This window comes from Lepidochelys kempii, chromosome 3 (assembly GCF_965140285.1).
Source record: "Lepidochelys kempii isolate rLepKem1 chromosome 3, rLepKem1.hap1, whole genome shotgun sequence".
NCBI classification, from domain to species: Eukaryota; Metazoa; Chordata; order Testudines; family Cheloniidae; genus Lepidochelys; species Lepidochelys kempii.
This window is the reverse complement of record NC_136382.1, coordinates 155,561,093-155,574,673: the sequence shown is the minus strand read 5'-3', so window position 1 is coordinate 155,574,673 and position 13,581 is coordinate 155,561,093. Positions and strand designations below refer to the sequence as shown.

Sequence of the window (13,581 nt, the reverse complement as noted above, 5' to 3'; positions counted from 1 at the left end):
TGTGCCCAGTTTCTAAACACATACCCTGTCCAAGCAGTATTGACACAGGTCATTGGCTCCAATGAAGAGAGTGATCAGTTTCCAGTCCTCCTTGAAGTTAATTTTCTAGTGACACATAAAAAAGAATAGAGTGCAATGTTCTAACAGCTCGAAATTGCTTAGGGACGCAGAGGCAACATTTACAAATACAGTTAAATGGGGTATATATCAAGAGTGTCAAAACAATGAAAATGAGCCACTCGGAATTAACAATGGGAAAAGTGAAGTCAGGAAACTGTGTGTGTGTGTGTGTGTGTGTGTGTGTGTGTGTGTGTGTGTGTGTGTGTGTGTGTGTGTGTGTGTGTGTGTGTGTGTGTGTGTGTGTGTGTGTGTGTGTGTGTCTCCCCGAGGGAAAATGTGGTGGGTGCAATACATCTTGGCTTTTGTTATGAAATTCCCAACAGAAAGGGGAATTAGCAGCTGCCTGGTAGGTTGTCAGGGTAGCTGCTGTACAAAGTTCTGTTTACTGGGAGTCAGAGACCACAGTTCTAAATGGATTTTGGCAGCAGGGGTCGGGATGGGGAGATCTACCAGTTAGTGCCAAATGCTGGGTGCAGTGTAGCAGCAAGCAGGGGAGGGAAAAAGGATTAGACGATGATGCACTAAAGCTGCTTCAGTGGAACATGAGTCACTGGAAATCCCTGCCAGCTGAGTGAGTACTACCAGGAATGCCGAAAAGGAGAGAGGCAAGCTCTGTGGGGATAGACATTTGGATTAAAACAGAAGAGTCCAGGAGGCTGGTGACTTTACTGGGCTCATAAGGGCAGCTGCTAAATCCACGTCACCACCAGCCAACAATAGGGGCTGCTGAGAGCTGGAACTCAGTGGAAAACGTTCTGTAACATGTAGTACAAAGAAAGGAATGGAAGGCATCTATTTTTAGAGCAGAGAGTTTACATAACTAACGGCTGTGAATCTATCCCACAAATAGAGGAAGGGCCTGGGAATCACCGAAGGGCTAAATTCTCATCTCATTCCCGCCCCTTTGCCCTCCAGTGGGGTGCCAGGCAGGACAAAGTCCTGCCCCCTGTTTTTAAAGGGGTGAATGATTGGAAACACACCCTGCTAAATCTGAGAACAATTTAGTCTTTTGCTCAAATGCCAGTTTTTCCACTCAGCTCTTCTCAGAGAGGAAGACACCCTGATGAAAAATTAATAATGCAGAATAACAGACAGTAACGTTGGCCCAAGGCATCTGTGCGGCTACACAGGGACACATGCTTTGGAGAGCCCTGCCTTTTCAATACTCTGACCCACCATCCAGCAGGAGCCAGGGAGCACTGGGCACTCCCATTCTCTCATGGTGATCTTCCTGGACCAACAAGTCTCTTCCCAGCACCCAGCATCCCACGTAGGCCCCACCAACAGGTGTCTCCTGTCTTTCACACACCCCAGAAAGAGCAGCACTTATGACTTTAATAAAAGCCAGGGAGCCCTTCAATCCCCTTCCCAGCTCCCATTGGACCAGGAACAGTAGCCACTCTGGAACGAGCAGCTGGCCACCTCATGCTTCCAGAAAACCTGTGACATCCTCAGGATTCCCCCTCCCCCAACACATTGCACAGTATTGTGTCACTCAGCTGGCCAGGACCATAGCTTCAGGTGGCCTGACCTACTGGCCAGGCTACAGCCATCCCCTCACCAGCACAGCATACCAGCATCGCCAAGCTCCTCGGGGCAGGGACTCCAGGGGTGAGGGGCAGTTCCTCTACACCAGACACGTGGCTCACTGCTTCTGCCTGTTTTAATTCACAGGTTTTTGACTCCACATCCTCACCAGGCCACCTGCTTTCATCTTTGCCCCTGCTCTTAACTCTCTCCTCCCCATTCCAGTCCCCTGGCCACCATTCATACTAGTATCCCAGTCCCTTCCCTTTTCTCCAACCTACCTGTGTACCCTCCCATCTTCCTTGCTCCAACTTTTGAATGGCTCAGAACCATTAAGTTAGGCCATTGCTCACCTCTGTAACTCTGGGTCCTGTACCCATCTCTCTCCTATTCTTTGTTACACTCATTTGTTGCACCTTGTCTTAAATGACATTTTTAGTTCTACAGGGCAGGGACTGCATCTTCCTATGTGGTTGTTCAGCAGCTGGTGCAATGGGAACCCAGGCCCGATCAGGGTTAATATAGAGAACGGAGTAACAATTTCCTGGCTGCCGTGATCCACGCACTGCACACACACCTTGACACCAGTGAGAAATGCCTTTACCCTTTCTCCAGCTGTGAAACCCGCCTCTCCCCACCACCCAAACATGTTACACAGGTTATAGAAGCTATGCACTTACTGAGCTGCCTCTCATTAGCTCCACCAGTTCACGCGCCTGGGTTGACATACTGCTATGGAGACAGGAAAGAAGAGCATTCAGATCCTTGTTCTGAAATGATGAGCAGAATGAACACAACTTGGGAAGGCTTCGATTTCTCCTCCTGGCCCCATTTTATGGAACTTCAGGACCACCAGGGCCACGCAGGGAAAGTGATGGCGTACATGAGAGAACAATTATAGAATAATCTGAGCTGCAAGGGCTCCAGCCATGAGCGACTGAGATGAGTTATTCTTCTTGAAGGACTGGCGCAAATGGATTGTGTTTGGAAGAAAACATTCAATTCCCAAACCTGCTCTTGGAGACAAGGTATTTCACATCCATGCGAGCTTTGCTGGCTAACTTGCTTTCAAGTAAATGGAGTGCTGGTGAAAGGCACTGGATCGACAGTCCTGGAGACTGAAGTCCTCTGTGTAGCCATAGATTGGGTGCAGTGGCAATAGAGGCTGCCTGCACATTTTACCTATCAGTGGTTCTGAAGGAGTCATTCTCCAGGGTTAGGGGAGTTCAGTCTCCATAGCTCATTCAATCCTCTGCTGCTCTGCTGGTGCTGCTAGCCAGGATAGCTTTTAATGCTGATAATGGGCTCCTATTCATTAGGCACTGGGCTGTGACATTCCATCTCGTTACCCAGAAGTCATTCAACAGCTGGGAGATGGCAGTGGCTTTCGGGTCTTTACCGCCCTGGTCTGACACTGAGCCAGTGACCTACATGTAAAAGACTTATGGGAAAATTCACTGTGGGAATAAGGAGTGTCTTGTGGTTAAAGCACCGGTATTGGACTCGGAAGATATGGGATAGGAAGTTCTAGTCAAAAGATGACATCTCTCCCATGTAGAAAAAGTCATAAACAAACACACACTCCTCAAATATTCAGAAGAAAGAATATTATACCATAGAGATTTATGTACAGTATAGATAGGATCAGCCTTTAAAGTTTGATAATTAGTATTAACTCAAGAGTGACCACAGGCTTGGGATGCTGCCAGTCCACCAGCTCCACATCCCACTATCTCCCTGACTAGGGTGTGATTATGCTTACTTTGCTTTGGCTCCTCCCACGGCTGAGTTGAACCCGGCTGTTTCCTTTTCAGTGCCAGTGGAGAAGCCGAAGAGTTCTGAATTAAACTTTTTCAAAATATCTTAAAGACAGGAGAAGACATGCTGGTTATCCTTTGCACTGCGAGCAAGGATCAGCATCCCCTCCTACAGAACCCACATGCCAGTCTTGTGGTTGAGGCATGGGGCTAAAAGTCAAGACATGTTCACTGAGACTTTGGGCACTTAACCTATCTGTGCCTCGGTTTCTCCATATACACATTGGAGGTAATGACACCTATCTCACAAAGGTGAAACAATACTTTAATTAATGTTTGTAGAATTGATTCAGATCCTCAGCTGGAAGGTATTATATATGCAAATTATTATTACTGTTACTGTGTCTATAATGCAGTAGGTGGAGTTCAAAGCCTCTTTGTAGTTAGCAGTACATTTACAATACTTCACACAGTATAAACAGACTCCAATTTTTCTTTAAAACTGAGTGATGCCCATGGCACATGGATATAAGATAATGATTGAAATAAAATCCTACACACTCTCAGGCATTGTCAGACTGTTCCAGAGCATGGATCGCATATTAATAGAAGAACTGTCATGGACCAAGCTCCCTCCAATTCATGGTCACAAGGACCACTTCCCCTCCCTTTTGTAATCTCCATGGCAACTACAACAATTGCGTACATAGAATAATACTAGTGCTAGATAAATATTTAAATTATTATTAGCTTCTTTTAGACCAGTTTAGGAGCTGGAAATAAGGGTGAGCCATCATCATGTGACCAGCACTCCATGGACCATCAATTGCTCTGTAGTGCATCAGTAGCCCACAGCTCCTGCAAGGTTTCCACTTTGTCACTGGAGGCAACAGATAGAAATAAAGGAAGAGCATCTGCTTTGGATTTGTGTCATGTCAGTCATTTCCTCCTGTAATCTGTCCCTCATCTGTTCAGCAGAGCTGATGTTACAGCCCCATCCAGAACCGTCAAACGGAGGAACTGACTCAAACTTTTAGCAGAGGAGTTCTCCCTAATGTTGACCTGGGGTATGAATAAATTCCTCAGATCCACAACAGATGTGCATCCTGTGTCCTGTCCAAGGAAGGTGGGAAGCCAGCACAAACTTTCCAGCATTTGCCTGGCCCAGTCTTGGAGCAAAGAGTGCCTTTCCCCTTCCCAACTTTGGGGATTTTCAAAATACTCACTGGGTAAAGTCGTGTGAGCCTCCAGAGTTCCATCACCTCCAATGCTACAGAGCGGTGGGAGGAAAGAACAGAATCAAACAGTCAGCGGGGTTAATACTGTAAGCACATACCATCCGTTGTCTGGTCACCATAAGTTGCTGCTGTATCAGCTCAGGGAGAAAAAAAAAAAAGAAAAGCCTCAACCAGGAATAAGGGGATAAACCACAGGTCAAGTGTGAATTCAGGGAAAGTATTGAAAGGGAGATTTCAGATCAAGTCAAACAGGGCTGCAGCTGAGGCAGTGCACACAGCCTTAGGCCATGTCTAAATGGGCAGCGCTGCATCTGCACCGCTGTACTGATGCAGCTGCGCCATTGCAGTGTGTCTGGTGAAGACGCTCTATGCCAACGGGAGAGAGCTCTCCCGCTGGCATAAAAAACCCACCTCTGAACAGCAGAAGCTATGTCGGTGGGAGAAGCTCTCCTGCCAACACAGCGCTGTGCATATGAGCACGTATGTCAGTGTAACTTATCTCAATCGTGGGGGTGGTTTATTCACACCCCTGAGCAACATAAGTTAGCCGACACAGGTTGTAGTGTAGACAGCCTTATAGACTGCCAACAGAGCACTTATTTTCCACTTATTCTGATGCTGCCCATCATAAAGAGGCAAGTCGCACACTGCCCCATCAGAGCTGTGCAGTCTAACCTCACTGGTACCTACTGTATTTGTGAGCAGCTGTTCAAGGTGCACAGATTGCACTGATGCCTGCCAAGCAGCTATCTGGGATTCTGCTATATGGACTGTAGAATAATGCCTCTAAATCTGTCATTCCCAACATGTTTACGGGCACAGTCACACTCATCCAGAAGCAGCCACCCACGGCAGCGCACGCACATTCCAGGCAAACTCCCGTTCTCTCACATACACGCACTTCCACCCAGAGCTGCTGTGTGTTTCACCTCCAGGAAAGTCCTCTCCAGGCTGTTTGCAGGTCATTCAGGCTGGTTGCTATGGCTCCTACAGCAGTCTGGAAGGACAGTGAGAATCATTTATGAAATGGCAAGATGACAAGCAGAGGAAGTTGCGCGAAGCAGGAATGGCTTTGTCCTCCCGTGGGCTGAGCTCTACTGGCCTACGCTGTTGCTACTGAATGGGTCATTTAAAGGGTTAGTTGAAATGTACTGAATAGAATTGGCTGAAAGACCAGAATTTCTGTCCCACAGGAAATTCCAATATTTTGACATTTGGTTTAGTCCTGAATCAGAAAGAAAAGTCAAAATAGCTAATATTTTTGTGCAATGAAAACTAGAAAAATTCATTTTGAAATGTTAAAACATTTTGTTTCGGCTCAGTTCCATATTATTCTGCATTCTCCTAAGCCACTGCAGTGGCTCATTGGAATTGTAGTTTGGATGCCTTATGCCCCCATTGTCCCCTAAGCACCAGATTCCCTGGCAGGACTGTATTTCCCATTATGCACTGTGGTCATGAGACTCCCATGATGTACCATGGTAGCTGAGCCAGAAGGAGACTGTGGTGTACCATGGGAGATGTAGTCCAGTCGAGGAGTCAGCCCATAGGGGAGAATAGGGACACAAAGCTCCAGAACTACAACTCCATGAGGCACTGTGGCAGCTCAGAGGGGTGTAGGTTAATGTTGATCAGATTTTAAATGAACATTTTGATTTTCCTGATGGAAATAAATAAAACAAACTTCAGCAAAATTGTCATTTTCCTGAGGGGTGGGTGAAATCACATTTCCCAATCAAAAATTTTTTTTGATGGAAAAAATTCCCACCATGCTCTAGTTTTGAATAAGTCAACAGAGGAGTAAGAGACAAGACATCCCCATTACTAATTCACACTATTTTTAATCACCCAAGAAAACTAAACTCTGGTTCACTATCCACTTGACACCTAGGACACTGCCTGACCCAGTGTTTTAGCTGGGTCTTCAAGGCTGGTGGTGCTCAAACATTTTCAGTTGTGCCCTCCTTTACTAGTAGTGGAATCTGTCCATGCTCCCCCTCCATTACTACACAGCCAAGGCTTACTCAGCAGTGGAGTTTGGGCTGAAGGCAGGGCTGGGGCAGAAGTGGGGGCTAGAGGCAGTGCTGGTCTGGGAGTGGAGCAGGAATGCTGAGGGCAGAGCTGGGCTGGGGCCGGAGCAGGGGGAGGAATGGAGGTGCAGTAGGAGCAGAGAGGGAATGAAGGCAGAGCTGGGCCTGGAGCAGAGCAGGACTGGGGGCTGAAGGGGATTGGAGGCAGAGCTGTTCTGGGGGCGGAGCAGGGATGGAAGCGTGTCCTGTAATAGACCCCTAACCTCTGGCTGAATTACTGAAATCCTCAAATCATGGTTTAAAGACTGCAAGTTACGGAGAATCCACCATTTATACTAGTTTAAACTTTCAAGTGACCCGTGCCCCATGCTGTGGAGGAAGGTGGAAAAATCCCAGGATCTCTGACCTGAGAAATATTCCTTCCCGACCCCAAATATGGCCATCAGTGAGACCCTGAGCATGTGGGTAAGACCTGCCAGCCAGACACCTGGACATAGGCACGGGAAGTAGGGGTACGCGGGGTGCTGCAGCACCCCCAGGTTTTACGCGGGGCCATTGGCCCTATGCCCAGGCCTCCACTCCCCACTCCACGGCTTGGGTCCTGGCCAATAACCATGCTCCCCATCCACTGGCCCCACGCCCGGGGCTCGGGTCCCAGCTGCCAGCCCTCTTCCCAGCCACTGGCCCTGTGCCCGGAGCCCTGTGCCCAGGGCTCTACTCTTGGGGCACTAGCCCCGATCCCTGGCCCCATGTGCCTGGGGCCCCGCACTCACCCCCCTGCTCCCAAGGTCCCGGCTGCCGGCCCTGTGGCCAGAGCTCTTATACTGGCTCCGCACGCAGGGTCCTGGCTGCGGGCCTAATGCCTGCCCCCAACTATTGTCCCCTTACCCCTGTCTGGGTTCCCCCTCCTAGAGACACAGCACTGCTCCTGGCCCCAGCTGGGGGAGAGGGGTTAACAGGGGCAAGGGGCTGGCTTTCAGCACCCCAACTATTAAAAGGGTTCCAGGGCCACTGCACCTGGGAGAGAATTCTCTGTAGTAACTCAGCGCCCTCCCCATCTAGTGTCCCATCACCGGCCGTTAGAGATATTGGCTGCTAGCAGCGGCAGATTGGCTATGTGCCATTGTAGGCAGTCCCATCATGCCAGCCCCTCGATAAATTTATCGAGCTCAGTCTTGAAGTCAGTTAGGTTTTTTGCCCCCACTGCTCCCCTTGAAAGGTTGTTCCAGAACGTCACTCCTCTGATGGTTTCAGAGTAACAGCCGTGTTAGTCTGTATTCGCAAAAAGAAAAGGAGGACTTGTGGCACCTTAGAGACTAACCAATTTATTTGAGCATGAACTTTCGTGAGCTACAGCTCACTTCATCGGATGCATACTGTGGAAACTGCAGCAGACTTTATATACACACAGAGAATATGAAACAATACCTCCTCCCCTATTACCAGCAGGACAGTGGGGTGGGAGGAGGTATTGTTTCATATTCTCTGTGTATATATAAAGTCTGCTGCAGTTTCCACGGTATGCATCCAATGAAGTGAGCTGTAGCTCACGAAAGCTCATGCTCAAATAAATTGGTTAGTCTCTAAGGTGCAACAAGTCCTCCTTTTCTTTTTACTCCTCTGATGGTTAGAAAACTTCGCCTAATTTCAAGCCTACACTTGTTGATGGCATTTATATCCATTTGTTCTTGTGTCCACATTGGAGCTTAACTTAAATAACTCCTCTCCCTCCCTGTATTTATCCCTCGGATGTATTTATAGGGAGCAATCCTATCTCCCCATGACCTTTGTTTTGTTAGGTTAAACACGCCACGCTCTTTGAGTCTCATCTCATAGGGTAGGTTTTCCATTCTCTCTGAAACGTTTCATGAATCAAGAGAATAAAAGTAACAAAAAGAAGATTTCCTGGGAAAATTCAAGCAGTGACCTGTTCAGGGGCGTGGGGCTGGAAAAGCAGGGAGTGCTGTAGGTCAGGACTGAGGTCCTCCAAGAAAAGCTCAAGGCTCAGTGTGGGAGTAGCCAAGGTTCCCGTAGGTCAAGACTGAAATGGATCGACAGAGCTCTCAAAAGGGTGAAACATGTAGAACCCTCATCTGCAATATGAGCCTGACCCTTTGAGTTACTCTGTCCCCTCAACTCCTACTGAAGCCAAGGGGAGTTGAGGCAGCTCTGCACCTTGGCAGGATTGGGTCTCACCTCTGGCTTTAGTCCGGGCTATTTATTACTCAGTTTCGCAATTGCCAGATTCACTCATAGATATTGTTGCTGCAAATGGACACAGCTAGGCAAGTCACAACAATTTGCTCTCCATCGGATGGTGCCTGACACCATAACATCCAGGGAGACTAGAATTGCCCATCCCATTCTAGGCTCAGGGGAAGCACTACTACTCACAGTCAAGGAATCTCCCAGCGCTGCTACGACTTTGATGTCTGTTGGCCGTAGCTTATGTACTAGACAGAAGAAGAAAGAAAAAAAGCAGGGTTACCAGTGATCATTGGAAAATCTTATCCTGGATGAAGGGCCTGGTGATCTTGCTTCCATTGCAGACAATGGCAAAAACTTTACTGACTTCAGGAGGAGTGGGCCCAGGGTTCTACACAAACTTAGTCATCAACTAGCCTGAGGAATAAACTCTTGCAATTCACTTCTGCCTCCTGGCTTGCTCCAAATCATGTGCTTGAGTAATAGGGAAGTAAACAGAGCTTAACACTGCCTTTCACATGTCACCTTAGAAAAACCCAAAATAGATTAGATAGATTTAAAATTGCATATATTCATTCTGTTCAGTTTTCAATTGGCTTTAAGTCTAGATATAGGTTTCCTATTAACTGCTCAGATGTAAAGCATTCCGGCTATGTCCGGACAAAATACACCTGTTCTGCTAATCAAGCAGGTACACCCAGGTTGGTCAAAGCTGCTTTGCTGCAAATGTACCAGGCACATCTGGCTAGATCAAGCCAGCCAAGCTGTTGTCTGTCCATTAGAATGCAGCCGCTGTGCTGGTGAAGATGCCGGGGTTTGACAAAGTAGAATGCCCTTGCTATCTGCTGGATACACAATGCCTAACCTGGTTGTTTTCCTTTCACCGAACATGTGCGGTAATACAGTTTTAAGATTTTGCTTTTAAAAAGCACAGAGTTTAGGAACCACTCCTCTCAGTGGTTCAGCCCAAAGCAAGTTCTCTCTCACCTGATGTTGGGACACTTTCAGATGGATTCTGTGCAGGACATGACAGGTCACTGCCCCAATTCTTAAACAACAAAACAAACAGCCATATGGTTAGGAGATATTAGTATACTTAGGAACTATTTTTTATTGGATTTTGATTTGGTTGTAATATTCGTTCAGTGTGTTCCAAACTAGTTACGTGAGAGCTCGGCAGTTCTTGCCTTTCATCCTGAAATGCTGTCCAAATACTGATTAATTCAGCTGGTCGGAATATTTTTGGTGAAATGAAATTTCACCCAAACATACTGTTTTGTCAAGAGATGTACTGATTTCAACATAGTTTATTTTAGGAAGGGAGGGCAGAGGAGAAAAGAAAACTTCCCACACTCTTTAGCCTTGTGGTTAGGGCAATGACGCAGAAAGTGGGAGACCTAGGGTTGAGTCCTTGCTCTGCCTGACTGAGAGTGGTCTAGGATGAAAAATTCTGGCCTGAATCAGGCAGAGCAGGGAATTGAACCTGGGTCTCCCAAACCAGTGCCCTATCATTTTTGCAAAATGCTTGAAATGGTTTGTTTTCACTCCAATGCAGAATGAAACCAAATTCAAAAACCTTAAAAGTTGCTATGAAATGGAATTGTCATTGTCCGGTCAACCCAATTAATTAATGCTTACAGTACTCATGTGAAGCAGAATAGGTGTTATCCTCTGAAATGTCACAGATGGGTAGTCAGCCAGAGGTCACATAGTGTGCCAATTCAGTAGCAGAGCCTGGAACCGAACTTAGAAATGCCTGAGTCATGGTCCTGTGCCCACTTCTCTACCCACACTGCCTCTCAACGTCAGCAACAGTGTGTTCTGAGAAGCAGAGATGTGCCAGTGAGGAAAAGAAATTGATACAGTGGGCAAGTCCCATAAGGGGCAAGGGTGTCCACTCCTTGCCCAGACAAAGGCCATGTTGACCAGTGGCTGTGTGAGAGTTTGAGGGTATCACCTGATTTGCAGAAAAAAAATTCAAGTCAAATGTAGCTGCCCTCATCTTTAACACAGTGGTGTGGCTCAGAGAGACTACAATCCAGTTAGAGGGTGTTATAAAGGCCCAAGACAGGTCAGCTGGTTTAATTTTTTTGGGGTCGGGGGGAGAAGCAGTTTCCACTCTCTCCTTTTCCTTCTACTGCCGCTCTCTTGCCCTCTTCCATGGTATCCTTCCAACTTGGCCACTGAAGTGTAAGAATCATGAACTGGAAGGCTTTCTCCAGTTCTCTGTTTAGCTTTCTAGAAGCAACCCGGGTGCTGCTGTGAACTGTAGCCGGGAGGGGGAATGGTGGTTTCCTTTTCAGTTACAGTCTGAAGCAGTACTTGCTAGTATCACCTGTTGTTCTTTATAACTAAGATTGCGAGTCTGGTCATAGAAGTCATGGCTTCTGTGATTTTCCAGGACCTCCATGATTTCTACAGCTGCAGCAGCCAGTGCGGCTGACCCCAGGGCCACCCAAGCAGTTGGCTCCGGGGCCAGCCACACCGGCTGAGGCTGGGGAAGCCCAGTGCAGTGGCCCTGCGGGCCGCCAGAGCAGCAGGGATCCTAGGGGCAGCCCCAGAGCAGCGGCCCCAGAGCACCAATGGTCCCGGGGGCCGCTCCAGAGGCTGTTGGAGCAGCAGGGGTCAGGAGCCTCAGGGCAGCGGGGGCTGGTGGCCATCAGCCCCTGCCACTGGAGCACAGGACAGCCATCAGCCCCTGAGGCCCCCAAAGCAGATTTAATCATGGGTATTTATAGTAAAAGTCAAGAAGGGATCAGGGGCCGTTAATTTTTGTTTATTGCCCCGTGACCTTTCCATGACTTTTATTAAAAATACTTGTGACAAAATTTTAGCCTTATTTATAATCCATAATGGATGCAGGGATTCACTCTATTTTGTTTGGAAATTAAGTCCCAGCTGGGCATTACTTGGAGCTATACAACAGCAGTGACCTCATTAAGAAGGCCTAACTTAGCCACTCAGACCACTGCTTTGGACAATCATCTTCCCCAGCCATACTCACACCAACAGAACTGCTCAGTTATCTTAGGAGGCCTCCACACCTCCTCCAGCCATGTGGCAAGCGCAGGTTCCCACCACATTTCTTCAGTTCCTACCCGGAATTAGCTGTGTACTGGTTACGCTAACTCCTCTGCTGTAGTTTCTCTGCTATGGGGCAATGTAAAGCCTTCATTTAAGAGGCAGTAGATCTTAACTGGAGACATATTGCAAGTTTATGTAACATACTGTTATCACCACTTCCGTCTACATTGCCTCTAGTGGCTGGATGCCTGATGAGGCTATAAACCCTCCTTTAAAACAAGTGACCTAAGCCTGCATTTTTGGGGCTGACAGGTCCTAAGTTCTCTTGCCAATACTGTGTATATTTGGAGCAGCTGACTTACAGTAGTGTCCCTTGACTGGATTTGTTACTGTCATGACTTAGTGTTGAGAACAGTTTTAATACAGTTATTCCCAGTCCGCACTGGCTGGTACAATTGTGTTAGCAAAAAAACACTTGAAAATGAAGTGTTTAAATACCTGTTGACATAGGAGGAGATTTGTATGTTCAAAGCCTAGTAAGAAATTACCATTTACAAATTCCAAATGATGTGAAAACACCCACTAGACAGGAGCAATTTTGCATCCATGTGTGTATGTGTAATGTACAGTAAGCGATACAGGCAATTACCTGAATTGGCTTGTTAGTAGGTTCCAGAGGTGGGTATGTGTAGTTGCTGTTCCTGTATGTTCCCAGGAAGGGTTTGTGCTGATGAGTGAGGAGAGAAATACAGATCAGGCAGCAAACAAGGACATAGAAGACAGCAAATAGATCAGGATTTCTGCTGCCAAAAGATAATATAACTAGAGATGGCCTGAGCTACAAAGTGTGGATCTGGATTTTGAAACAAACTCCCTCCCCTAAAATTTAGGGGTATTCAGATCTGGGGGCTTTGGTCCAGCCCACCAGCACACATCAGATCCCTTCAAAGAGTGCAGGGCTGTTTGTATCTGTTATCCACTCCAGTCTAGGGAGTGGAGAAGTTTGGGAAGCTCTGTCTGCCTCAGCGGGGAGGAGCCTGGCATGCACGGCTCACCCTTTTCCCACAGTGGCTGTATAATTTGGATGGTGGTCTTGGTACCCAGCATCTACCTCAGGAAACATGGACTCTCATAGATTAAACACCCCTACCAGGAGGCTTGCTTCTCCCTAATGAGAATTGCACGATTGTTAATACACTAGTAATACAGAACCCAGAATCTGAAGGCGCAGGGTCAAAGAGACTTTCCTACTGGAAGAGCAGAGTTATTCCAAATGGTTTAAATCAGAAATCCACCCCCCTCTCACTTGCAGACTTTCATCCTTTAAATTAACCCATTATGCTTATAAATGGTTTGCTATAGACCTTTCGTCTCTATAGCCTGGCACATATGACAGTCACACATACACAACATCTGCTGTGTTGAGTTAGAGAAGCAAAGGGACGGAACAGATGGAGCCCATGAACATCAGAATCTGAAGTCATTTTCTGTAATAACAGATATGCTAAATGACAGATGGAACTCCCCAGAAACAGCCTCTCGTGTAACTTAGCTACTGTACTGCAATTATGAAGACTTCACATCAGAGCTGTCTCAGTAGGGAAAGTGCCACTATGAGCACGTACCCACGGCTTCCACAAAGTGCTATGGGCTTGCCATGTTAAAGACTCATTTCAAAAC

The 13,581-nt window shown here is 47.2% G+C and overlaps 1 protein-coding gene across 4 annotated transcripts in view; it reads right to left on the bottom strand.

Moving 5' to 3' along the window:
• The window catches only part of PLB1 (phospholipase B1), a 136,132-nt gene that overhangs the window by 34,950 nt on the left and 87,601 nt on the right, over positions 1 to 13,581 (bottom strand). For 3 of the 4 annotated variants that reach the window (XM_073338615.2, XM_073338612.2, XM_073338614.2), the window contains 8 exons: positions 12,551 to 12,628; positions 9,865 to 9,925; positions 9,067 to 9,125; positions 5,572 to 5,639; positions 4,631 to 4,674; positions 3,410 to 3,509; positions 2,328 to 2,379; positions 25 to 105 (listed from right to left, as the gene is read on the bottom strand). In XM_073338615.2, coding sequence (XP_073194716.2) covers positions 25 to 105; positions 2,328 to 2,379; positions 3,410 to 3,509; positions 4,631 to 4,674; positions 5,572 to 5,639; positions 9,067 to 9,125; positions 9,865 to 9,925; positions 12,551 to 12,628 — 543 coding nt within the window. Of the gene's footprint in view, positions 1 to 24; positions 106 to 2,327; positions 2,380 to 3,409; positions 3,510 to 4,630; positions 4,675 to 5,571; positions 5,640 to 9,066; positions 9,126 to 9,864; positions 9,926 to 12,550; positions 12,629 to 13,581 lie in introns of those variants that run through there. The other variant, XM_073338616.2, reaches the window with a different exon arrangement.